The sequence below is a fragment of the Leucopleurus acutus genome (genome assembly GCF_964270905.1).
Source record: "Leucopleurus acutus genome assembly, chromosome: 19".
Classification (NCBI taxonomy): domain Eukaryota; kingdom Metazoa; phylum Chordata; class Mammalia; order Artiodactyla; family Delphinidae; genus Leucopleurus; species Leucopleurus acutus.
The window spans coordinates 48,248,887-48,272,356 of record NC_139161.1 but is presented as its reverse complement, the minus strand read 5'-3'; the positions used below and the strand labels follow the sequence as shown (position 1 = coordinate 48,272,356).

At 42.2% G+C, this 23,470-nt stretch overlaps 3 protein-coding genes across 6 annotated transcripts in view; 2 read left to right on the top strand and 1 right to left on the bottom strand.

The window, feature by feature from the left end:
• Window positions 1–349: 349 nt before the first annotated feature.
• On the top strand, window positions 350–9,203 carry TSR1 (TSR1 ribosome maturation factor). The gene is made up of 15 exons (XM_082861442.1): window positions 350–453; window positions 641–744; window positions 1,068–1,287; window positions 1,406–1,540; window positions 1,913–2,337; window positions 3,105–3,264; window positions 3,697–3,854; window positions 4,113–4,309; window positions 5,055–5,217; window positions 5,567–5,677; window positions 6,420–6,552; window positions 7,860–7,976; window positions 8,387–8,527; window positions 8,632–8,706; window positions 8,832–9,203. The coding sequence occupies exons 1-15, from the start codon at window positions 357–359 to the stop codon at window positions 9,008–9,010; spliced, it is 2,415 nt and encodes an 804-aa protein (XP_082717568.1). The 5' UTR covers window positions 350–356; the 3' UTR covers window positions 9,011–9,203.
• Window positions 9,204–9,306: 103 nt separating this feature from the next.
• SRR (serine racemase) lies at window positions 9,307–22,324 on the bottom strand. Of its 4 annotated transcripts, none has more exons than XM_082861447.1 (9): window positions 22,141–22,324; window positions 19,373–19,459; window positions 14,379–14,550; window positions 12,816–12,942; window positions 12,525–12,628; window positions 10,922–11,041; window positions 10,715–10,789; window positions 9,902–10,111; window positions 9,307–9,569 (listed from the first exon to the last, which is right to left on the bottom strand). In XM_082861447.1, exons 2-9 carry the CDS (start codon window positions 19,399–19,401, stop codon window positions 9,372–9,374), a joined length of 1,035 nt encoding a protein of 344 aa, XP_082717573.1. In that variant the 5' UTR covers window positions 19,402–19,459; window positions 22,141–22,324; the 3' UTR covers window positions 9,307–9,371. The 4 variants fall into 4 exon arrangements, with proteins under 4 accessions (XP_082717573.1, XP_082717572.1, XP_082717571.1 ...); XM_082861446.1 differs by having other exon boundaries at window positions 22,181–22,324; XM_082861445.1 differs by having other exon boundaries at window positions 19,373–19,510; window positions 22,181–22,200.
• A 110-nt stretch (window positions 22,325–22,434) lies between these two features.
• The window catches only part of SMG6 (SMG6 nonsense mediated mRNA decay factor), a 237,562-nt gene continuing 236,526 nt past the window's right edge, over window positions 22,435–23,470 (top strand). Inside the window, exon 1 of the mRNA XM_082861071.1 lies at window positions 22,435–22,558. Within this exon, the coding sequence (XP_082717197.1) occupies window positions 22,471–22,558 (88 nt within the window). The 5' untranslated portion in view covers window positions 22,435–22,470. The remainder of the gene's footprint in view (window positions 22,559–23,470) is intronic.

The following is a 23,470-nucleotide window of genomic DNA, read 5'->3' as shown; positions in this document are numbered from 1 at the left end:
AGGAGGGGCTTAGCCCTCTATCGCACAAATGGAGACTCTCCCTAAGTGATGCAACCTGATAGCGCAAAAAATAAAAATACAAGGGAGCAAAACAGCTCTCCGAGACTGAAAGCCCAAACCTCGAGTATACATCCGGCGTTTTAAAGCCCGCAACAGCGGACCGCCGCCTGGTAAAAGTTTACGAGCAGGTTTTGTGGAGTCTCGGACGCCGTGCCCTCAGAGGCGTGTGGAAATAACCCTCGCGGGAGGACACGACAAGCCTTGCCCCCCGGGCGAGGACACGCCCCCAAGGCGGGGACCGGAAGCGCTCGGTTCGGCCCGGAAGTAGTGCCGAATTGGTACACGTGAGCGGCAGCATGGCGGCTCATCGCTCTGGCCCGCTTAAGCAGCAGAATAAACCTCATAAAGGCGGGCGGCATCGGGGTCGGGGATCCGCGCAGCGGGACGGCAAGGGTAAGAAGGTAGGGTTGGAGGAATAAGGGATGTTTAGTCGGTATTAACTGCTTTTCTTCATGCCCAGAATGAGCTCCTACCTACTCCGGCTTGGACCCCGCGCAAAGGCTCTGAGGAGAGCAGAGAGGGATCTCCTTTCTTGATCTGCTAGTGCCCTGCGCAAGAGCCTTTTCTGGTCTCCCTACAGGCCGTCTAGCACTGAAAACCCTAAGCAAGAAGGTGAGAAAAGATCTCAGCAAAGTGGACCAGAGGCATCGTGCCAGCCAGCTCCGAAAGCAGAAGAAGGAGGCGGTGAGAGGACGCGGGATTGGGGAATGGTGTGGCTTCACAACCGTTCTAGGCGGGTAATGCCTCGAACTAGAAAATGTGACCCTGGGAAGGGGCCAGGGATGGAGAGTAACCCTAGAGCACGTGTCAGGCGTGCTGGCCCAGACTCATGCTAGAGCATTCTTTGCTCTGTTCCTAGCTCCTGCCCACCTCCTTGGCATACGTGACACCTTTTACAAGAGAGATGCTGGTTGGAGGGTCGGGGTGGGCATCTGTACTGGTGGAAATGCAGTACTGAAACAAAGTACTGAAACACTGAGATGTTCTCTGATCCTTTCTTTCCTCAGGTTTTGGCAGAAAAGAGACAGCTCGGCAGCAAGGATGGCCCTCCTCATCAGGTACTGGTGGTTCCCCTGCACAACAGGATTTCCCTGCCAGAGGCCTTTCGACTGCTTCAGGATAGGGACACTGGAACAGTACACTTGAATGAATGGGGAAGCACCCATAGCTTTATGCTGTTATGCCCCCGCTTGAAACATCGGTGGTTTTTTACATCTGCAAGACCAGGTTAGAGCATACAACAATATTTTCTATCACTATGTTTTGCGTATTAGTGGTAATTTTTTTTAGTATAATGTGCTGATGTCAACCACCTCTTCCTACTGACTTTGTCTTCTGTTTCCAGGGGATCTGCACACTGTGTTAGACATGGCTAAAGTGGCTGATACCATCCTGTTCCTCCTTGATCCACTAGAAGGCTGGGATAGCACTGGGGATTACTGCCTTTCCTGCCTCTTTGCTCAGGGCCTTCCCACCTATAGTAAGTGAGTTGGGAGTATTGGAGGCCAAGGAAGGAAGTGAATTAGCATGTATAGTGCACTTACAATTTGCCAGACACTATGTCTGATGCTTGATACTATTGGAGGGTTGTACATGTATGGCCTTAACTTGGTCCATTGTTTACAAGTTACCTACCAAGATGTCTTTTTATTTCTGGACTGCCCATTACCCAGAGAAAGAAGAAGAATGTGAAGTTTGGTTTTATTGTGAAATTTCTTTAGGGTAGCGGAGTGTTGGGTTTCCCATTGATCTCTGGACTCACAACTGAACTGTTAGCTTGTTTGTGAGCCACAGGGGGGATTTTCATATAGTGAGGCAACAAGTCATGATACCCTTTCTCTTTTGTTCACAGCATTAGCTGTCCAGGGGGTTTCGGGCCTCCCACTGAAGAAACAAACAGATGTCAGGAAGAAGCTAAGTAAAGCAGTGGAGAAGCGCTTTCCTGATGACAGACTCCTCCTGTTAGACACTCAGCAGGAGGCAGGGATGCTGCTCAGGCAGTTGGCTAACCAAAAGCAACGGCATCTTGCCTTTCGAGATCGGCACGCCTACCTATTTGCTCATGCTGTTGACTTTGTGCCTAGTGAAGAGAATAACTTGTTGGGCACCTTGAAGATCTCAGGCTATGTTCGTGGGCAGGCTCTGAATGTAAATAACTTGCTGCATATCGTTGGACATGGTGATTTCCAGATGAAACAGATAGATGCCCCTATGGACCCTTTCCCTTTAAATCCTAGAGTGATCAAATCCCCAAAGGACCCAGGCATGGCAATGGAGGTAAGATTGGTGTTCTTAAAAACTATGTATTGTAGATTCACGTGTAAGCTGGCAGAGGATGGGAACTACAGAGAGGATAGTCTGTCTGCACACTTGGATAACTATCCTAGTCCCTGGAGGTAACGGCTAGTTCGAAAAAAGGCAGTAGTCAACTACAAATAAGTTGCTATATCATATACTTATCCAGTACTTTGTAGATGCCTTGCATAGCAATTGGCTCTGGATTTATAGAAGGCACACAGGTTGTAGTCTCTTTCCTTAGACAACTTAATTAGGTCAGAAAAAAATGGCAAAGACCTGTGAAATAAAGATTGAGAAAACGTGGCTGAGGTGCACACCTGCAGTGGAAGTTGAGAAAGAAGACTGGCAAGCTTCACAGAAGAGATCAGACTTGAGCCAGGTGTTGAGAAGGATGAACGTGATTTATGAGTTGAAAAGAGATGGAAGAATATCCTAGCAAATAAAGACAACATGAACCTAGGCAAAGTGATGGATCAGAGGGTTTCTTTGAACTCTGAAGATAACAGCTTGATGGGAGTAAGGTATCTAATAAAAAGGTAGGCATGAGACCAGATTATGCAAGGTCTCAAGGGCCAAGCAGAGGTAAAGACCTAGAATGGTAGGAAATAGAACCATTTGAAAAATTCTGGCAATTTTTCACTTTCTATTCTTCTATTTGAGGACTGTTATTTCTAGATCTTTCTAGATCTAGATTTAGTCGATTTTTGGCTAATATTTAATTGACCATCAACTGTTTGGGTTTTCAGATTTGTGCTACAGATGCTGTAGTTGATATGGAGGAAGACCTGAAGGTCCTAATGAAGGCAGACCCTGAGAGACAAGAATCTTTGCAAACAGAGGTTATCCCAGATCCAATGGAGGGGGAACAGACCTGGCCCACGGACGAGGAGCTGAGTGAAGCAAATGGTTGGTATTGGCAAACTTGAAACTCTGGCCTAGAGTTGTGGGTTTTGTCTAGCGGCTCAGTGAGGACCTTGTAAGGTAGAGTAGGATGAGGAAGTATTTGGAAGTCTTCTCTTACCTTCAAAGGCTATGTGTTTTCACTAAGCAAACACTGGACACAGCTTTACTTCGTTTCTCAAAATTACTTACATTATTGTTTCCTAATGAACAGATAAACAACTTCTGATTTATTATAGGACTTATTTAGCTGTGTTAAGTATTGCTAGTTCTGAGGCAGCTGAATTAAATTGGGAAGTAGTCTGTTCTATTTATAGTGCCTGCCAGAGTTCCTGGTATTGGTAGCAATATGTAATATCTTGCCTATGTGAGAATGCCCAAAGTAATAGGGGAGGGAAGGAGGTATATAATTTACTTAACTCATTTGGGCTTTTACAGGCTTATTCAAGGAAACTTCCAAGGTAGTAAAGAAGGTTCCCAAAGGAACATCCAGTTATCAAGCTGAATGGATTTTGGATGAGGATGGCGAAAGTGGTGGGGAAGGAGATGAGTATGATGATATAGAACGTGAGGATTTTATGGAAGAGGAATCTCAGGTAAGGAAATGGGCCCTTGGGCAACTTCTGTGTACAGCCCCAAATGCAAAGCAAGGTGCATTCCTGACCTTAAGGGGTATGTGTGGTCAGTTTCTTAGGAATGACTTTGTTGCCGGGAATGAGACTTTGTTTTATAACTTAGTCTCTATTAGAATTGATATTGGTTTGGACTAGGTATCTAGTAGAATTATTTTAGCTCGATGGCCTTTAAGGTAGAGAGATGAGTTTCCTCTGAAATTGTAATCCTTCGTTCTACAGGATGAGGGTAGTGAAAAGGACGAAGAGGAGGAATGTGAAACTGTGACTATAGGAGAGTCCGTGCATGATGATCTGTATGATGAGAAAGTGGATGAAGAGGCTGAGGGAAAAATGCTGGAGAAATATAAACAAGAAAGACTGGAAGAGATGTTTCCAGATGAAGTAGATACCCCCCGCGACGTGGCTGCTAGAATTCGGTTAGTCAACAAGTCTAAGATCAATCAGTATGTTTTTATTTAAAACTTAACGTGGCTCAGAACTATGTCAGTGTGATGTGAAAGAAGAAAAATACATTGTTATTGCTCCTGAAGGGCTAATACTATATGGGAAGGTAAGACAGACATACGGGAAACAATGTTCATATTCTAGACTGTGTAGTACAGACTAATAATGTTACAGTACATTACTGAATGAAATGCTGTGATTAATGCTTCCTTTGGAGCTAAGACTCAAAGTATATAACATTTGGAGATTTGGGGAAGTTTGGGTAGAACAGTGAGAATAAAAGAATGAAGATGTAGATGATCCTGTTTGCTCTAAAGGTTAGTCCAGAGAGTTTATGCTGGATATTAGAGAGCTAAGGCTTTTATCGAGGATCTTGCTAGTCAGGTTAAAGAGCCACTCCCTGATATGCACCAGGGAGCCGCTGTAAATACTTTTAAGAAGCTGGGGTTGGTGCTGAAATACTTGTTTCAGGCTGTTTTGGAGTGTGGTTCTGATTTAAGCTGTTAGGTTATTTTGAGAAATAGTGAATTCTTTTAAGCTAAAGCCTTAGGCATTTTATTTATTTACCTATTTATTTTTCAAAAATTAAAAAAAAATTGTTCTTGTTTTTTTCTTTTTTTTTTCTTCTTTTTAAGCCTTAGCCATTTTAGAAGTGAGTTGAGTGAAACGGTTAAGTAGCACCATATTGATTTATTTAAAATATCCTCTGTATTCTAGATTTCAGAAATACAGAGGCCTCAAGAGCTTCCGGACATCTCCATGGGATCCCAAGGAAAACCTCCCTCAAGATTATGCTCGGATCTTTCAGTTTCAGAACTTTATTAATACTAGGAGACGCATCTTTAAAGAGATTGAAGAAAAAGAGGTTGAAGGAGCTGAGGTATCTGCCTTCCTTTGTGCATCCCTATAATTTGTTTTTGTTTGCCAAGGTGCCCCCTCTACTCCTTCTGTTGGCATGAGTACCTTAATTAGTTTTGTGCTGCCTACAGCTGAATTAGAGGAGCTACTGAGTCATTGGTAAGAGTGATGGTGGGAACAAAGAGGTATCAGAGATATTAGCTGAAAAAGCTTAATCTAGGTAGTTGAGGCATCTGTGAAGGGCCGTCTTGAAGGCTGAGGATTGGCTTTATGGTAGTCTGAGAGACTTTTTAACATATTTGGAGAAATGCTTCATCATTATTGAGACCTTAAGGGTAATTGCATGATTGTTTTCTGCTTTCTTCTGGCAGGTTGGCTGGTATGTCACACTTCATGTCTCTGAAGTCCCTGTCTCAGTGGTTGAGCACTTCAAGCGAGGTGCACCCTTGATTGCATTTTCTTTACTACCTCATGAACAGAAGGTGAGTTAGCGTCCTGTGGGAAACGGGAGTTATGACACTTTCCAACCAGTTTTGTCTGGCAGTCTGAAGATTTATGTGACTGACGTTTTGCTCATTGGGATGCAAAAGTCTGCCTTTGTGATTAGAAGTCAGAGAGGAGGACAGAGAAGTCGATGATGGTTTTACCCAACATGTCTGAACCTGTCTGATACATCTCAGTGACGTGATCTCTGTGTGGTTCTGAGACTTCTCTGAGAGAAGTACGTTTGTCAGGTCACACTTTAACAAAGGGTTGGCATCCATGAAATTAAACAGGGTTACTGCCAAGGTATAGATCTTTTTTCTCTTGATGGCCAGCAGTCATGTAGGTTGGGGTATATGTGAGAGCGCTGGCCTTTTGGTCACTGTGAGTAAGGGTTGAGGCAAGAAGGGTCTTGAATGAGTGTGGTTTAGAGGTGTGTGGTGAGTGAGTGACTTGTAGGCACTGATTTTGTGGCAGATGTTGAGCTCTTGCATGTTAGACATGGGAAGGTCACCTAGTGTAGCAGGGACATGAAAGCCCTGAACACCAGCATATTTTCGATTTGAATGCCAGTTGTTGGTGAAGGTAAAAGGTGAATTTGTGTCTCTTCATCTACACTCCACCATAAATTAGTACTGTCAGTTCTTAGAGTGAATCTAATCTGCTGGTTTGGTTTGCCTTCTTGCGGGTTAGGCTGTTCTATTCCTGATATGAAGTTCTGTTTTCCTATTTGGTCCCCAGATGTCAGTACTTAATATGGTGGTGAGCCGGCACGCTGGCAACACTGAACCTGTGAAAGCTAAAGAGGAGCTGATCTTCCACTGTGGATTCAGGCGCTTCCGAGCCTCACCTTTATTCTCTCAGCACACTGCAGGTAAGCAGTAGGGAAGCTTCTGGGTTCTTGTCCATCTTACTGTCTTTTAGGGGACGGAGATTTGGGGAGAGATGCAGAATACACCATTTCAAACTCTCCGTCTCTGGGTTAGAGGTATTTTCAGTACTCTGGTTTAGGAGCCAATGATGTTTCCATTCAAAGTGTCTGAACCTGTCTGAAGCATCCCAGTGATGCAACCTCTGTGTGGTGCTGAGGCTTCTCTGCCATGAGTATTTGCTGCAGAGGAGGTTTTGGATAGGAGTTGGCTGCTTCCTAGAGATGATGTGTCATGGAACCCTTGGCATCTGTTGTGCCAGTGGCCGTGTGGGTGAAGGCTAGGGGTGCCCTCAGTTGGATAAAGCAGAGTGTGTGGCTTCTGAGATGTTGAGACTGCATGAGAATTTAGAGAGTGGTGACCAGGAATACTTTTATGACAAAAAATGATTGTGCTCTTACGTATTCGGAGTGGGAAGATGTTTGCATTAACTTGGGGGCTTCTGAACATTACCTACACTCTCAACTCTCAGCAATGACCGGAGGAAGGGGATAAAGGCAGCATTAATGGATGCTCTGGATAATTCTTTTCTCACCAGCCATGCTGTCTAAATGAAGGAGTCATTTCTCTTTCCCTTAAAATATTTTGTTTCCCTATAACATTCAGTATTTAAAAGGGTTAATACTGTATTAAAAAGGGTTTCTGTTGAAGGTAAAGACAAGATCTAGATAGTCCCCAAGAAGAGATTAGTAAAGTTTGTCCCTTGGCCAAATCTGTCCCACTGCTTGTTTTGTTAAGTAAAGTTTTGTTGGAACACAGTTGTGCTTTCTTGTTTAATTTTTAAAAAATGTCTGTGGCTGTTTTTGTGCTACAGGGAGAGTTGAGTAGTTGGAACAGAGACTATATGGCCACAAAGCCTAAAATATTTACTATCTGCCCATTTACAGAAAATGTTTGCCAATCCTTGCTCAAGACTAAGAGCTGTTGAATTAGTGAAGTGTTTTTCTGTAAAGCACTGGTTCTCAAATGAGGTAGGAGTGATGTGTATCAGAATCACCTGGAGAACTTTTTCCAACTCCAAAATATAGTTTAAGCTCCAAGATTCTGCCTCCAGTTGAAAAATCACTGATAGGATTGGGTTGTATCTTTCAGTTGTATTGAGGCCAGAAAATGTTTGGAGAATTAGTGGGATAAAGAAACACTAGTTGCCTTAGGTTTAAGAGTTGCAGTGATACCGCTTTTCACAGGCCTCTGGATTACCTATTGTTCTCAAAATATTTTTTGGTTTTTATTTTTTTAACCTTTATGGCAGCGGATAAACATAAATTTCAGAGATTCCTGACTGCTGACTTGGCTCTGGTGGTGACAGTATATGCCCCTATCACTTTTCCTCCTGCATCTGTCCTGCTTTTCAAACAGAACAGCAATGGTAAGTTGAGTTCACAGAGGTGAATAGGCCTGTGGGTTCTTAATAAGATTAACTGCTTTCTGTATTTAAATTTGGGGGCCAAATGGCACAAAAAAGGTAATGATGATTTTCAAAATATCCCAATCTCAGCCTCATATTGGGTCTGAGGCAAGGATGACAAATGGGGTTTTATCTTGCTTGCAAACCATAGCTAATTGGTAGAGGCTGCTCAGAGGGCGGTATTTAGGGTAGGTTCTGAGGATAGGCTCAGCAGGAATATCACTTAGTGATCTTTGCCATGAACCCAGGAGGGGCAGCATAGTACACCCCTATTTTGTTTCCCTAAGATCTCACATAGGTCTTTAAATGGACTGGACAATAAATGAAGGCTTTGACCTATGGACTCCTGCTGCCCTGCTTTTGCCCCTTAGGAATGCACAGCCTCATTGCCACAGGCTATCTATTGTCAGTGGATCCAGACAGAATGGTCATCAAGAGAGTTGTTCTGAGTGGTCATCCTTTCAAAATTTTTACTAAGATGGCAGTGGTGCGTTACATGTTCTTCAACAGAGGTAGGTGCGACAGATGGGATCCAATTGCCTTTGTGGGATGAAGGTTGGATTTATATATTATGGATAAATGTTTCATCTTGGTCTTCTGTGTGTTTGATTCTAAGAGGATGTGCTGTGGTTTAAACCGGTGGAACTGAGAACAAAGTGGGGCCGTAGGGGACACATCAAGGAGCCTTTAGGTGAGAGAATGTGGGATTTGGGATCTTGTCTAGATTTCCCCAGTGCTACTAAATGACTGTTGGGTTAGACCACTGCTTTAAAATTTCCTCTTGAATTTGACCAACTCGTGCTGTTTTCTTTGTAGGTACTCACGGCCACATGAAATGCAGTTTTGATGGGAAGCTAAAATCTCAGGACACAGTACTGATGAACCTCTATAAAAGAGTTTTCCCCAAATGGACTTATGATCCATATGTACCAGAACCAGTACCTTGGGTGAAAAGTGAGATTTCTTCAACAGTGCCTGAAATGGACATGGAATAATGGATTCAGTGGGATTCTGTCTCATTGCTACTAGTTAGCACTCTAGGGTTGGGAGCCTGTAGGTTGTGATTGGGCAGTTTATGTTTTCTACTTAAGCCTACTTAAGGTCTGCTGCTCCTTTTAGCAGAAGACTTTTCTTGGCCTTGACAAGGTATCTCAGTTAAGTATGGGTGTTTTTCTACTGCAACTTAGTCCAAAAAACTATTAAAACTTACTGAAATATACATTCTCCATTAGGATTTTGAAAGCTCTTTTAGAGGGGAAGATAGGAAGTTGACAATGACCACGAGACAAAATTTCCAAGTGTCTAGACACTGAATCCCTTTTCTTCCTTTTGCACATATTAAACAGAAACAGATTTCTAAAGAGCTGGCTTTTCAGCCTGCTTCACCCAGGTTAGGGAAGTTAAGTCTACATTTCCACCACTGAGCACAATACAAATGTTCTTTACTTCTGCGGAAACTGTTTGAAAATGCTGAGACAGCACAGCGGCCACTCCAACACCAGCTGTAGGTTCAATAAGCAATTTCATCCTCTCCCACACCAGCTGGGTTGCGTACTGTTGGTATAGAAAGGAGTAAAAATTAGTGAAACGGGAAAAGGGGAAAGAGCCTAGTTGGTTGGCCTTTATAATTAAAGGCCAGATGGGGATATAATATGCCTCGTCTGAATTTTCCTATTGCTATATGTTTGTGCTTGCCAGTGAAGGGCAGGGCTTTTTTCATTCCAACTCTGCGTCTATGGTCTTAATACATCTAGGGCACCCACCTACGTGTCATGAAATCACCTAGTTGAGTCCCTAGTGGGTGAGTTGCTACTTACAACAGGAGGGTTTTTTGCCTAAGAAGTGGCTCCATTCTTTTGTTATCTCCTTTCCTCTTGGGGCCTCACCTTAATTTCATCCTCTGTGACAGTGAAGACGTCATCCACGAGGTCCCTTATAATAGGCCAGGTGTTTAAGCCAATGCTGGATCTGACACCATCTGCTATGGTTTCTGGAGGATAGGGATTGGGGGTCAATTCCCCTTTCAGTTTGGACTGGTAGCAGTCATTTGCATTCAAGGGTTCAGCAGCATATACCTTGACACTAGGTCTCAGAGCCTAGGAAGAGGAATATTAGATAGCTTACAACTAGCCACAGCATTTTGCCTGCATGCTTGCAGTAAAGTGATTAGTACAGTTAACATATTTCTGCCCAAGAGGCTTTCTTTTAATCGATGTAATGGAAATAGGGCCTTTAAGCACTTGAAATTGTTTTCCACTCTGGCCTCGGTGGCCTAGATCACAGCTGGTTCTGCTGGTAAATTGGGAAAAGAGTAGCCACTGACTTGGATAGTAGGTTGGTGAGATGGAACTCAGGACTGTGAGGGTGCCACTCATTGTAATGGCTTTTGTGCTGTAAAGTTTTCATTAAGAAAAGGGTAGTGAGGGACTTCCCTGGCGGTCCAGTGGTTAAGACTCCGCGTTTCCACTGCAGGGGGCACAGGTTCAGTCACTGGGAACTAGGATTCCGCATGCCGCGCGGCCAAAAAAAAGAAAAAAGGGTAGTGGTGAAGAGAAGGGCCTTCTATCTCAAGTGCCAAGGGATGATGAGAAGGAATGGCAATTTGGGGGAATGTTGAGCAAGTATTCACAATGTACTATGATGTAAAATAAACTCTTCTATGCCTGAAGTAGGGAGTCCTTCAGAAGCTGTTTTCTTACCTTAACTGTAATTGCTATTCCAGCAACCATTCCTCCTCCTCCTACAGGTACCACCAGTGCATCTACCAAGGGAACCTTTAATGAAAAGAATATGAAGTATAAATAGGTCTATTAATAACCATTTTATATGTACATATAAAATAATTGGTTCTACGGCCAAACAGCATTACCAGTAAGTGGCTAAACAAGAACTAACTAAGCTTTTACCTGGTTTAGGACTTCCATGGCAATTGTCCCTTGACCAGCTATCACTGCAGGCTCCTGGTTGGGATGTACCATGATGCCTTCTGTTTCTTCCACAATTCTTTTTGTAACATTTTCTCTGGACTGAAAGAGTACATTAATTTAGCTTACTTTATTTGTATTTAATAGAGTTCCCAACAAGTTAGATTCAGTCATTTAACACTTTATTTGCCATCTACTTTTTTCAGAATTTGTTTTGGCACTGGGGATATAACCGAACAAAACAGTCCCTGCACTCAGTGGAGTTATGTTCTAATATGGTGAGGAGGGGTGGGATATAAGTAAATATATGGTATGTCTAAATGCTTTAGAGTAAAATGAATTTATTTTATATAGGGTGCTCGGGAAGGGCCACTGGTAAAGTGACATTTTAATAGATTTGAACAAGTCCTGTGTACCTCCAGAACATTCCAAGGAAAGAGTAACAGCAAGTACAAAGACTACAGAGAGGAGTGCTTGGCTTTCTGAGAAACTAAGTGTGGTTTGTGTGGAGTGTTTGGAGGAGAGTGATAGTGGGAGATGAAGTCAGAAAAATAGAAATGGGCCAGTTCATCTGGGCCATAGATGATTGCAAGAAATTTGGTTTCCACTGTGTATGAGATGGGGAACCACTGGAGGATTTTAGGCTGACAGACACATTCTGACTTACCAAATGGATAGCTCTGGTTGCTCTTTTGGAAACAAGACTCGTGGGGCAAGGGTGGAAGCAAAGGACCAATTAGGAGGCTACTGAATCTAGGTGAGGACTGACATTGGTTTGAATCAGGGTGGTGAAGGTAGAGGCTGTTAGAAGTAGTTGGATTGGGCTTTTCTGGTGGCACAGTGGTTAAGAATCCACCTCCCAATGCAGGGGACACGGGTTCGAGCCCTGGTCCGGGAAGATCCCACATGCTGCAGAGCAACTAAGCCAGTGCACCACAACTACTGAGACTGCTCTCTGGAGCCTGTGAGCCACAACCACTGAAGCCCACGCGCCTAGAGCCCGCGCTCCACAACAAGAGAAGCCACCGCAATGAGAAGCCCGCGCACCGCAACAAAGAGTAGCCCCCACTCACTGTAACTAGAGAGAGCCAGTGCGCAGCAACAAAGACCCGACAGCCAAAAATTAATTAATTTAAAAAAAAAGTTGGATTATGGAAATATTTTGAAAGGACTAAGATTTGGATGTGGGGTATCAGAGTTATCAAAGATAACTCCATGTTTTGAGGATAATGAAGGATAAAAGTTGCCATTTACTGAGATGGGGAAGACTGGAAGTGGAACAGTATTAAGATGAGGAGTTTGGGTTTAGACAGTAAGGTTGAGAGGCCTATTAAGGCACCCAAGTGGGAATGTACAAGTCTGGTTAAGAGCAAAGTTCAGGGCTGGAGTTAGAGTGGAGGTGATATTTTAAACTATGAGACTAATGAGATCATCTGAGTGAGTGTAGGTAGAGAAAAGGTCGTGCGTGCCAACGCTTAGAGAAACAACAAAGGAGACAGAAGCTGCAGCCAGTAAGGTAGGAAGAGAAGTTTCATTTTACTATGAAAGCTGTTAAGGTGGCACTGAACATTGCTCTCTTCCTTACCTCGTCGCTTTGTTCACTGTATACTATAGAGGCTCCATAGCCTTGTATCGCCAATTTTTTACAGTTGGGAGCTGTTTCGGGCACTACAATATAAGCAGGAATCCCTGGGAGGGAGAAGCATGTTTGGTTAGTACAAATCAGAATTTAGGATAGAAATTTATGTTCAGTTTGCTTGTAATCAGGGACTTGGAAATTTATTCCCTCAGCTATCACCAACCTCACTGAAAGTTAAGGCTGCTTTTCCAGTCCTCTGATGAGCCTACCCAGTACCCTGGGAAATTAATCAAGTACCTTGCAATTTGGCAGCATAGGAGAGAGCCTGGCCATGGTTTCCACTGCTGTGAGTAACAACAGCTTTGGGCTTCTCTTCTGAAGTGGCAGAAATCAAGCCTCTGATTGCATTAAGGGCACCACGAATCTGGAAAAGAGGAATGGTGAATTAATATATTTGATTAAAAATTCTTTTCAAAAAACCAAGGAGCTTTTTTACATTTTTCTCTTCCAATACTGCACATCCACTCCATGACTAAATCTTATTGAGTCTATCTCCTAAATACCTCATGTTCATCTTGGCCACTACCTTGGCGAGGCCTCATTTCTCAACTTGGTATCCCCAAATCTCAGCTGATCCTGCCTCAAGGATTATTCTCATCTAATAGTTCCACTAGATTAGGAAAGTGAGCTTTTAAAAAACAAACGTTACCTTTTTCATTGATTGCCTATTTTTGTAAGAAAAGTACAAATCCCTTACAAGCTGCAGCCTTTCTAAACATATCTACCTCTACCGTTGTAGCCATCCTAAATTGCCTCTAGTTTCCATCCTACCAGCTTAGCTCACAACTCTGTACCTCTTGGCATGCTGATGCCTCTACCTGTAGTTCTTTTCCCCCACTCCCTGATCAGGCTAAAAGTACTCACCCTATAAAACTTGGATCAAACAACACCTGGTTCAACCTCCTTGTTCTCCCAGGCAAAATTAGGTACTTCATTCGTTTCCATGGCCCTTGTTTGTAACTCTTTTAAGACATTTGTCATCAACCTATTTTGTCTTCCCCTGCAAGTATGGATATGGGGCAAGGCCTAGTGTACATATACCTAGTATAGTTGGTGAAAATAAGTGCTTGATGCGTGATGAATGAAAAATAAACCATGGCAGAAGCAAAGGGCAAAAGAGAATGGAGAAGTTTTTGTTTGTTTAAAATAAAAGTTCTCAGTTAATGGGTATGGAAAAAGGTAAATTCCTGAAATCCTAAAGCTACCACTTAATGGGTACTAACCATACCTGTTAGGCACAGTGCAAAATGCAGCTTTTCAGATTTTTACCTGAATGGATCTTAAAGTTCAACTAACGGTCAGAGAATTCAGGTAACAAATCAGCACAGAAATCTATCTGTATGCATAGGAGAGGCACTGACATATTTTGTAGAAAAAGGTCCTGTTATTTGAGGGTTGAGCGAGGGTTAGATCGTTTATATTCGTAATAAGGTATAAACAAATAGTAAGTTGACAAAGTGAATGCTTAAACTTGGCTATATACAGGGTGATCACACATGTCCAGGTTGATGACTGTGATCTCGGCTTAATCGTTAGAAGTTCCCCCTTTTCATTCTCAAACATGTCCTAGTCTGGATAGTAAATTATATGTGATCACCTTAATTATACGGAATTTTGAGATTGTGTAAAAGTGGCTCTTGTCAACACCATGATGCTAAGTAACCAGGACTTGAGCAAAGGAAAATTTCTACAATTTCTTTAGCTGTAAAAAGATATTAATTGTACCTACCTCACTGGGTGGTCAAGAGAATCAAAGTGGCTTGAAAAGAAACATGATACACTATCAAAAGAGATTGTTACCTTAAAAGATCCAGTTTTCTGGAAGAGTTCACATTTGAAGAAAAGATTGCGCCCTGTTACTTGATTCAAAATGGAGCTTGTTAGCACTGGTGTGAGGTGGATAAAATCTCGAATGTTGATATGTGCTTTCTCAACATCAGCAAAGGAGATGCAGTACTGATCACACATGGTTCTGAAACCCAGGAATAAGAGGGGTCAAAGCAAGCCTAGACGATGTATTTAAAGTAGATTTTGCAAATGCATAACACAGACCCATGGAATGTACACCACCAAGAGTGAACCATAATGTAAACTATGGACTTTGGTGCTAATGGCATGTCAATGTAGGTTCAGCTGTAACAAATATACCACTCTGGGGGGGGATGCTGATAATGGGGGAGGCTATACATGTGTGGGGCCGGGAGTATATGGCAAATTTCTGTTCCCATCAATTTTGCTGTGAACCTTAAACTAAAGCAAACAAACAAAAAACCCCAAAAACAACCAAACAAAAATCTTAAGAAAATAAAAAAAGAAAATGCATAACATAGGAAAATAGACTCAGGGTCTGTGGTGTTAATGTGGGGACTGTCTCCATTACTGGGGTCCAGAATCTCTGCATAAGGGAACTTCTCTTGAAGCTGAGTTTCTTGGTGTATAAGTTTGCTTTGTTGAAACCTCACAGGAGATAACTGGTGATGATTATTGAAGGCTTAAAGTTCAGCCCTCGCCCCTACCATCCATCTCTTGGCACTGCCACTGGTCTCTACATTTTCATGATTGTGAAGCTTGAATAAACTGGGTTCAAAATCTGCTACAAATTTTTATTTAAAAAAAATATTTCACAATTTACCAAGGGGAAAAATTGTCTACAATCCTACCATCTTAATAAATTATGTTCACTATGTTTCCTTCTGTTTTTTCAATATACATATATGACAGTTAAAATCAAAGCATAAATAACATTTTTTACTCCTTTTCCATTGGGCTCATTCCTCAAAGTTTTCATAATTATAATTTTCAGTAACTGTATTATGCTTCCACTTTTTACTATTTTTACTGTAGTGTTTAAACATGAAGTTTCTCTTTATTTTTCCTTATTAACAAAGGTAATGTATGTTCAATAGAAAAACAATTTAATCTGCTTTCCTCTCCAAAGACAATTGCTACCGAAGCTCTGTTGTCTCTCTTTCCAGACCCACATACATATGCAGACAAAACTTTTTTGACAGGTTTATTAACTTGCTTTTTTCAGACAATATATCTATGAATCTTTGCTTATCAGTAGATTTATTTATGTGACTTTTTATTTTTATTTTATTTGATGTGGAACATTTTTTAAACTCTTTATTGAATTTGTTATAATATTGCTTCTGTTTTTTATGGGTTTTTTTGGCCACGAGGCATGTGGTATCTTAGCTCCCTGACCAGGGATTGAACCCGCATCCCCAGCATTGGAAGGCGAAGTCTTAACCATTGGACTGCCAGGGAAATCACTATGTGATTTCTAGTGAAATGACTTACTAGTATTTCTTTTTACAAAAATACCATAGTTTTAGATAACTCTGTTGTTGAACATTTAGATTTCCTTTTTTATTTTTTTGGCTATGATAAATAATGATGTAATGAACAGCCTTCTTGCAAGATCTCTGTTTATCTCTATACATGCTTTGAGTAGATTCCACCAGTGGTATTTTACATTAAAAGGCATACATACTTCTAAGGCTTCTGATACCACTGCCAAACTGATCTCCAGAAGAGTTATAGATCATATCAATTTATACTCCAACAGCACTTTCTAAGGAATGACTATTTTCCTTCACCCTTACTGTATCATTTTTATCTGTCAATTTAATGAAGTATGTCTAGTAGTTTACATTTCTTTAATTACTAGTGACTGAACTTTTTTTTTAATTGAAGTAAGGTTGATTTACAATGTTGTGTTAATTTCTGTTGTACAGCAAAGCGATTCAGTTATACATATACATACCTTCTTTTTCATATTCTTTTCCATTATGGTTTATCACAGGATATTTAGCATAGTTATCTGTGCTTTAGGACCTTGTTGTTTATCCATTCTTTTTGTTATATATATAAATTTATTTATGGCTGCGTTGGATCTTCGTTGCTGCACTCAGGCTTTCTCCAGTTGGCGGCGAGCAGGGGCTACCCTTCGTTGCGGTGCCTGAGCTTCTCATTGCTGTGGCTTCTCTTTTTTTTTTTTTTTTTTTTTTTGGGGCGGTACGCGGGCCTCTCACTGTTGCGGCCTCTCCCGTTGCAGAGCACAGGCTCCGGACGCGCAGGCTCAGCGGCCATGGCTCACGGGCCTAGCCGCTCCGCGGCATGTGGGATCTTCCCAGACCGGGGCACGAACCCGTGTACCCTGCATTGGCAGGTGGACTCTCAACCACTGAGCCACCAGGGAAGCCCCAAGATAAGGCATTTTTAAAATTAGATTTTTAAACTGCTTACTGATGATGTATATGAAAGCTAATAATTTTTGTATATTTATCATGTAATAGGATACTTTACCAGATTATCTTGTTAGATCTAATAGTTTTACAGTTTATTCTCTAAACAATCATGCTATCTGCAAATAAAGATAATTTGTCTTTACCTTAAAAATATACCTCTCGTAACTTTTTCAATGACTTCATAGTTACTGGTTTATATGGATTTGCCATCTCCTCCTGAATTAATTTAATTTTTTTTGGTAAAATCACTTAATTTAAAATTTATTAGTATAAAGCTGTACATATTAATATTTCTAAGTATTTTTCATATCTGTGGTATTCATTTATTCAACAAATTTGAGCACCTTCTGTGTCAGATACTGTTTGATCTGGGGATATAGTACTAGAGAAGTAGACTTGTTCCTCCTCTCAAAGATTACAATGTATTGGAGAGGTGTCTAACAAATAATCCAATTAAATATGTATTTACAAACATTGATATGTTAACTTAGGGAAGTGTATTATGATAGGATACTATAGTGGGAGGCCTTATTTAGATCAGTGAAGGAGGTCAATGAAGACCCTCTATGTAGAACTGAATTTTTATTATTTTGTGAATAATTAGGTTTTTTTTTCTTGAGAAGTAAAATTAAATTATGACCTAAAAGATGAATGGGCAGAGTAGTGGGGTAAGTGTTTCAGGTAGAGGGAATATTATGTGAAGGCTTTAAGGAAGGAAAGAGATTGGCATTTTCCAGGAATTAAAAGGTCAATGTATCTGAAAATGTGATCAATGGGAAATGTGATAAGAGATAAGGAGAGTGAAGTTGGCAGAGTCTAGATCATAAGGGACCATGACTCATGGAATTTTTTTTTGGCCGCACCTCACAGCATGCAGAACTTCCCAGACCAGGGATTGAACCCACGCCCCCGGCAGTGGAAGCGTGGAATCTTAACCAATGGACCACCAGGGAAGTCCATGGATTTTTTTTTTTAAGAGCAATAAAATGCCATTGGACTTGTTACCAGGGGAGGGGGCGGGGAGGGATAAATTGGGAGATTGGGACTGACATATACACACCACTATATATAAAATAGATAACTAATAAGGACCTACTGTATAGCAGAGAACGCTACTCAATACTCTGTAATGACCTATATGGGAAAGAATCTAAAAAAGAGTTCACTTTGCTATACAGTGGAAACTAACACAACATTGTAAATCAACTATACTCCAATAAAAGTTTTTTAAAAAATGCCATTGGAGAATTCTGAGCAGGTGACATGTTAGAATCCATATTTACAGAAAATCACTTGCTACATTGCAATGAATGAAAAGGAAAGAGAGAAGAGTGGAATCAAGGTATCCAGTTATGAAGTATTACAGTTGTCCACACGAAAAACAACAGGGGGGCTTGGATGGTGAAAGTGGAGGTAGAAAAAAATAATCATTCAAGGTACATTTTGGAAAAACAAACCCATCAAAAAATGGGTGAAGGACTTGAATAGACATTTCTCCAATAAAGATATACAAAGGGCCAACAAGCACATGAAAAGATGCTCAACATCTCTAATCATTAGAGAAATGCAAATCAAAACCACAGTGAGATACCACCTTATGCCTATTAGGATGGCTACTATTTTAAAAACCCCCAAACTAGGAAAATAACAGGTGTTGGCAGGATGTAGAAAAACTGGAGTCCTTGTGCACTGTTGGTAGAAATGTAAAATGGTGCAGTTGCTGTGGAAAACAGTGTGGTAGTTCCTCAAAAAATTAAACAGTATTACCATATGATCCAGCAATTCCACTTCTGGTTATATACCCAAAAGAATTCAATGAAGGTCTCAAAGACATATTTGTACACCTATGTTCATAGCAGCATTATTTGCGATAGCCAAAAGGTGGAAGCAACCCACGTATCCAGCGACAGATAAATGGATAAACAAAATGGGATATATACATACAATGAAATATTATTTAGCCTCAAAAAAGGAAATTCTGACATGTGCTATAACATGGATGAATCCTGGGGATGTTACGCCAATTGAAATAAGCCAGTCACAAAAAGACGAATACCATATGGTTACACTTATGTGAGGTACCTAGAGTAGTCAAATCCATAGAAAGTAGAACGGTGACTGTAAGAGGCTGTGGGGAGGAGGGGGCAATGGGAAGCTGTTGTTCAATGGGTACAGTTTGTTTTGCAAGATGAAAAGAGTTCTGGAGATTGGTTGTACAACAATGTGAATGTACTTAACACTACTGAACTGTACACTTAAAAATGATCATGATGGTGTATTTCATGTTACGTGTATTTTACCACAATTAAAAAACACACACGCACATACATTTTGGAGATTATAATTAGTTAGACCTCTTGGTTACGAGTGATAGAACCCCAATTTTAACTGGCTTAGGCACAAGAGGGAGGTGATGAGAATTTACTGGCTCATGGAATCCAAGGAAGAGTCGAACCATGGGAAGGGCAGGAACATGGCACATCAGAAACAACTGGAACTAGGGACTTTGAGATTTTCCAGGACTTTCTCATTGTTTCTCACCTCTGCTGCTTTCTGCATGTCGGCGTCATTCTTTTCACTGCAGACCAGCTGGTTCCGCATGGCAGGACACATGGCTGCTGACAGCTCCTGTGTTTTACATTTTACGGCTTCCAAACCGGAGAGGGATTTTCTTTTTTTCTTAGTTTCAGTTAAAAAAAATTCTGGGTAGGGACTCTGATTGGCCCATCTAGGCCCAGGACCAGTGGCCAAGGGTGTGAGGTCATTTAAGACAATACTATGCAATAGAAGTATTTACAGAAACATGAAACAATGATTTCTATAACACAATATCAAATATGTACATTTAAAACACATACATATATAAAACAATACTATATATTATTCAAAGATACATGTATATCCAAGGACATATATCAAACACATTAGAGTGGCTACTGAAGGAAGAGGGAAGGAACATGACTGGGAATTGGAATGAAGGAAAAAAAGATAAAATGAGAAAGGCCTTGTCGATGATAATGTGAACTGAACAGCAGGACTGCCTCGTATCTCTGCACCTGAGGGAAAAATAGGAGCAAATGAAGGGAGTAAAAGAGGAAAGAAAGGAAAAAAGGAAATAGACAGAAAAAGGAAAAGAGAAAGTACTTCTGAGTGAGAGTAAGGGACAGTTTTCAAGAGAAAAGGAAGGTGAAAATGTTGAGGTGATGAACTCCATATGTCACCACTACAGATATAGAAGAGACATATCCTGATATTGGATTGAATGTGGGGACTGAGGGAGACGGAGGTGTCAAGGATAACTCTTGGGTTTTGACTTCGATGGTGGTATAATTTACTGAGATATAAGGCTGGCAAAGAAACAAATATTTTAGGGGAAAATCAGAGATTTGATGAGCTAAGTTTGCATTACCTATGAAGCATTTGGTAGGATATCTTGAATTTTTTGCCAGAAATGTGTCTATTTTAATGTCTATTTCTGAAGAATGAGTGCTTCAATTTATCAAGTGCTGTTCTTTTTCCTTTATTATTTCTGATTTTATCTTTATTTCTTCCTTCTATTTTTATTTTCTTTTTCTACCCTTATTGAATACGTAGCTTATTAACTTTCATTCTTTTTACTTATTTATTTATTTATTTGTGCACGCTGTGCAGCTTGTGGGATCTTAGTTCCCCAATCAGGGATCGAACCCGGGCCCTTGGCAGTGAGAGCTTGCAGTCCTAACCACTGGACTGCCAGGGAATTCCCAAGATAACCATTTTTAAAAGTTCGGTATGTATTCTTCCACATCTTTTTTGATGTATTTATATAGAAATTTACATATGCAATAAATGGTTTTGCTGCACTCAGACAGAACCATACTCTGTATCTTGTTCTGCAATTGGCTTAAAAAATTAACAATGTATCTTGAATATATCAGCACATATTTTAATTCTTTAAACTCAGCTTTCATTGTGATACAGGTCTAAATATGGTTGTCTTTTCACTTATTTCTACCTGGTATTTCATGAACCTTTTAAATCTGAGGGTTGAATTTAAGTCTTAAATCCAAATTCTCCATCAACTGAGTAAATTTTCTTCTATTATATATTTGATTATTGTTCCTCCTCAGTCAGTTCTGTTATCACCTTCTGGACTCATATTTGATTATTAGTTTTCTGGATCCATTCTCCATATCTCGTACATTTACCTCTCAATAGCTTCTATTATATTTTCCCTCTGAGTTCTCATAAAATTTTTTGAGCTGGTTTAACTTTTGGCATATCTCATCTGCAGCTCACTGATACTGCTGTATTAATTTGGCAATGGTGTTTTTCCTAAGAAAGTTTTCTTCAGATTATTTTTCCATTAAAAAAAAACTGTTGCAATGTCCTCATCAATTTCACTATGAAAACAAATTAGTTTTAAACATTTTTTTCGTATTTCTTTCATATCTGTTTTAAAGATTGCCATTTGCTCTGACCACTCCAATCACTCCCCTTCTTTTGCTATCTACTGACTTTCTCCATCTGTTGAGAACTTCGTGGAGGCGAAGCGTCTGCCACCTAATAGGAATTGAATGAGTTGTCAGAGATTGTTTAAATCTTTTAAGCCCAGTCTAAGCAATAATCGGTAACTTTGATGGTGTAGAGGTCCAATAGGTTGTGTGGGACTGGGAAGGAGCTCAAGAGGTGGAGGGAAGCAACCTTGCAAGAGGAGGGAGTTCCATCACAGTTCTGAACACGGGGCTCATGAACAAACAGGTAAAGTACCAGTCTTCAGATCCAGTTACATTTTAAAGATGAAAAAAAAAAAAAAAATCAACCTGAGATCCAGGAAAGTCAAGTAATTTCCCCCAGAATCCACAGTGATACAGAAATTCCCAAATCGACTCATAACACCTCCTGACTTATTTCCACACAACCCCTTCCCTCAGCAAGAGCCATCTATACTGTATTTAAAAAAAAATAGTCACGAAGTTTGGGATGTAGATTGCCATAAAGGAAAAGACTTTTGAGTCTCTGGTAATTATCGATTGTGTCACCCTGGGCAATTTGCTACGGTTCTCTGGGATTCAGTTTCCTCATTTAAAAAAAAAAAAGAAAGAAAGAAAGAAAAAAAAGGGGCATAATACTAACTATCCTACAAGATCTTGAAGGTCGCAAAGTAAAAGCCTGGGGCAGTAGTCCGGGCCTGTGGCGGGAGACCCTGGCCTAAGATGACTGGAAAGGGCCGGACGGTAGAGGCCCCCGTCAACCCGAGCCCCAGGCTGGTACCGGTGTCCTCGAAGGCCACCACGGCAGCAAGAGCAGCCACCGCAGCGAACGCCCACCTTGCCTGGCCTGGCTCGGCCGGGCCAGACCTCACCTCACCTCCCAGGCGCCGCGCCTCCAACTCCAGCGTTAGCGCACCTTCCCGGCCACACCTCTGCGCACGCGCGGTGCCCGCCTGCCCCACCCAGGCTCGCGGCCCGCCTCTTCCCGACCGAACGTGCGTTCGGCGCTTTTCCTCCCAGTGCGGCCACCGTCGTTTGGGGGGGGGGCAGGAGGGGGCGGGGAAAAGGGTGGGAGGTGGGTGAGCGCGCGCGCCGCCCGTCCGTCGTGGTTTCCTGGCTGCGCGCGGCGCTGGTGGAGTAGCTGCAGCTGCAGCAGCAGCCGCGAAGATGGCGGAGGGGTTGGAGCGTGTCCGGATCTCCGCGTCGGAGCTGCGAGGGATCCTGGCCACTCTGGCTCCGCAGGCCGGGAGCAGAGGTGAGTCGCGCCGCCCAGCTCCTGGGCTGGGCCTGCCCGCCCCGCCTCCCTCTCCTCCTCTGCCTCCTCCCCGCTTAGTTCGCGGTGCTCCTGAGCCCCCGCCCCTTCCCCCAACAGTGGGGGCGGGGGCCGAGGGCGGTCCCTCCCCGCTCTACCAGCCAGAGAGCCGGTGTGGGGTCGGGCTCTGCCGGCTACGGTCCCTCCGGGAGAGCGCAACCCGGGTTCCTTCCTCCGCCCCCTTTCTCACGGCGAAGGTGACTGCTCCCCATTGCCCCAGCCCTCTCACAGGGTTCCCAGACGTCAGGGGACGCGGAAAGGAGTGGGCTCCGGGGTCTGGTGGAGGCCCCCGGGGTGTATGGTTCCCCGAGGAGTCATTCGCAGGCCTGCTCCGTCGTTTCTTTAGCGTTGGAAGGAGCTGGGAACATCGAGGAGGAAGGTTCAACAGCTTGGGACTTCGTTGCTGAACTTTTTCCCCCCAAGGCAGGCAGGCTTCTGAAGGCTGCGCCACCGGAGGGATCCAGGACCTCAGAGAGCTGACTCTACTCTGGTTTGGCTTTGGCATGTGTGGGAGCAGTTTTTATCAGGGAGAATGTTCAACTTGCAAGTTAAAGTCTCCAGCCACACCAGGAAAGCACCAAGGAAGATTCTAGTGTCTCACCTCTTTGGTTAGGCAGTGGAGTCGTGTAGAATGGTAGTTATATTCCTGCAGGCTTGTGGCAGAAGTCTGAAATTGGTTTTCATGGGTCATGTGCACTGGATTATTCAGGTTGTTTGCTCCCTCCTCTCTGGAAAGTGGTAGTGGCTCTTCCCACCCCACCCCCCAGCTTGCACAGGCTGCTGAGGGTGAGCTGTTCTGGAGTTAACTGCTTTCCCTTTGTTCGTAGTGGATGAAGCAGTCTTTTAGACTTCAGA

Bases quoted from the DNA above. Each gene is read 5' to 3' on its own strand.
- SRR (XM_082861447.1), bottom strand. From the start codon at position 19,401: ATGACGCCGACATGCAGAAAGCAGCAGAG. The intron at 12,629-12,815 runs GTACTTGATTAA...TCTCCCTCCCAG, and splicing joins CTATGCTGCCAAATTGCAAG to GGATTCCTGCTTATATTGTA. The intron at 11,042-12,524 runs GTAAGGAAGAGA...GTACTCTTTCAG, and splicing joins ACAGTGAACAAAGCGACGAG to TCCAGAGAAAATGTTACAAA.
- TSR1 (XM_082861442.1), top strand. From the start codon at position 357: ATGGCGGCTCATCGCTCTGGCCCGCTTAAGCAGCAGAATAAACCTCAT. The intron at 2,338-3,104 runs GTAAGATTGGTG...TTGGGTTTTCAG, and splicing joins ACCCAGGCATGGCAATGGAG to ATTTGTGCTACAGATGCTGT. The intron at 3,855-4,112 runs GTAAGGAAATGG...TTCGTTCTACAG, and splicing joins TTATGGAAGAGGAATCTCAG to GATGAGGGTAGTGAAAAGGA.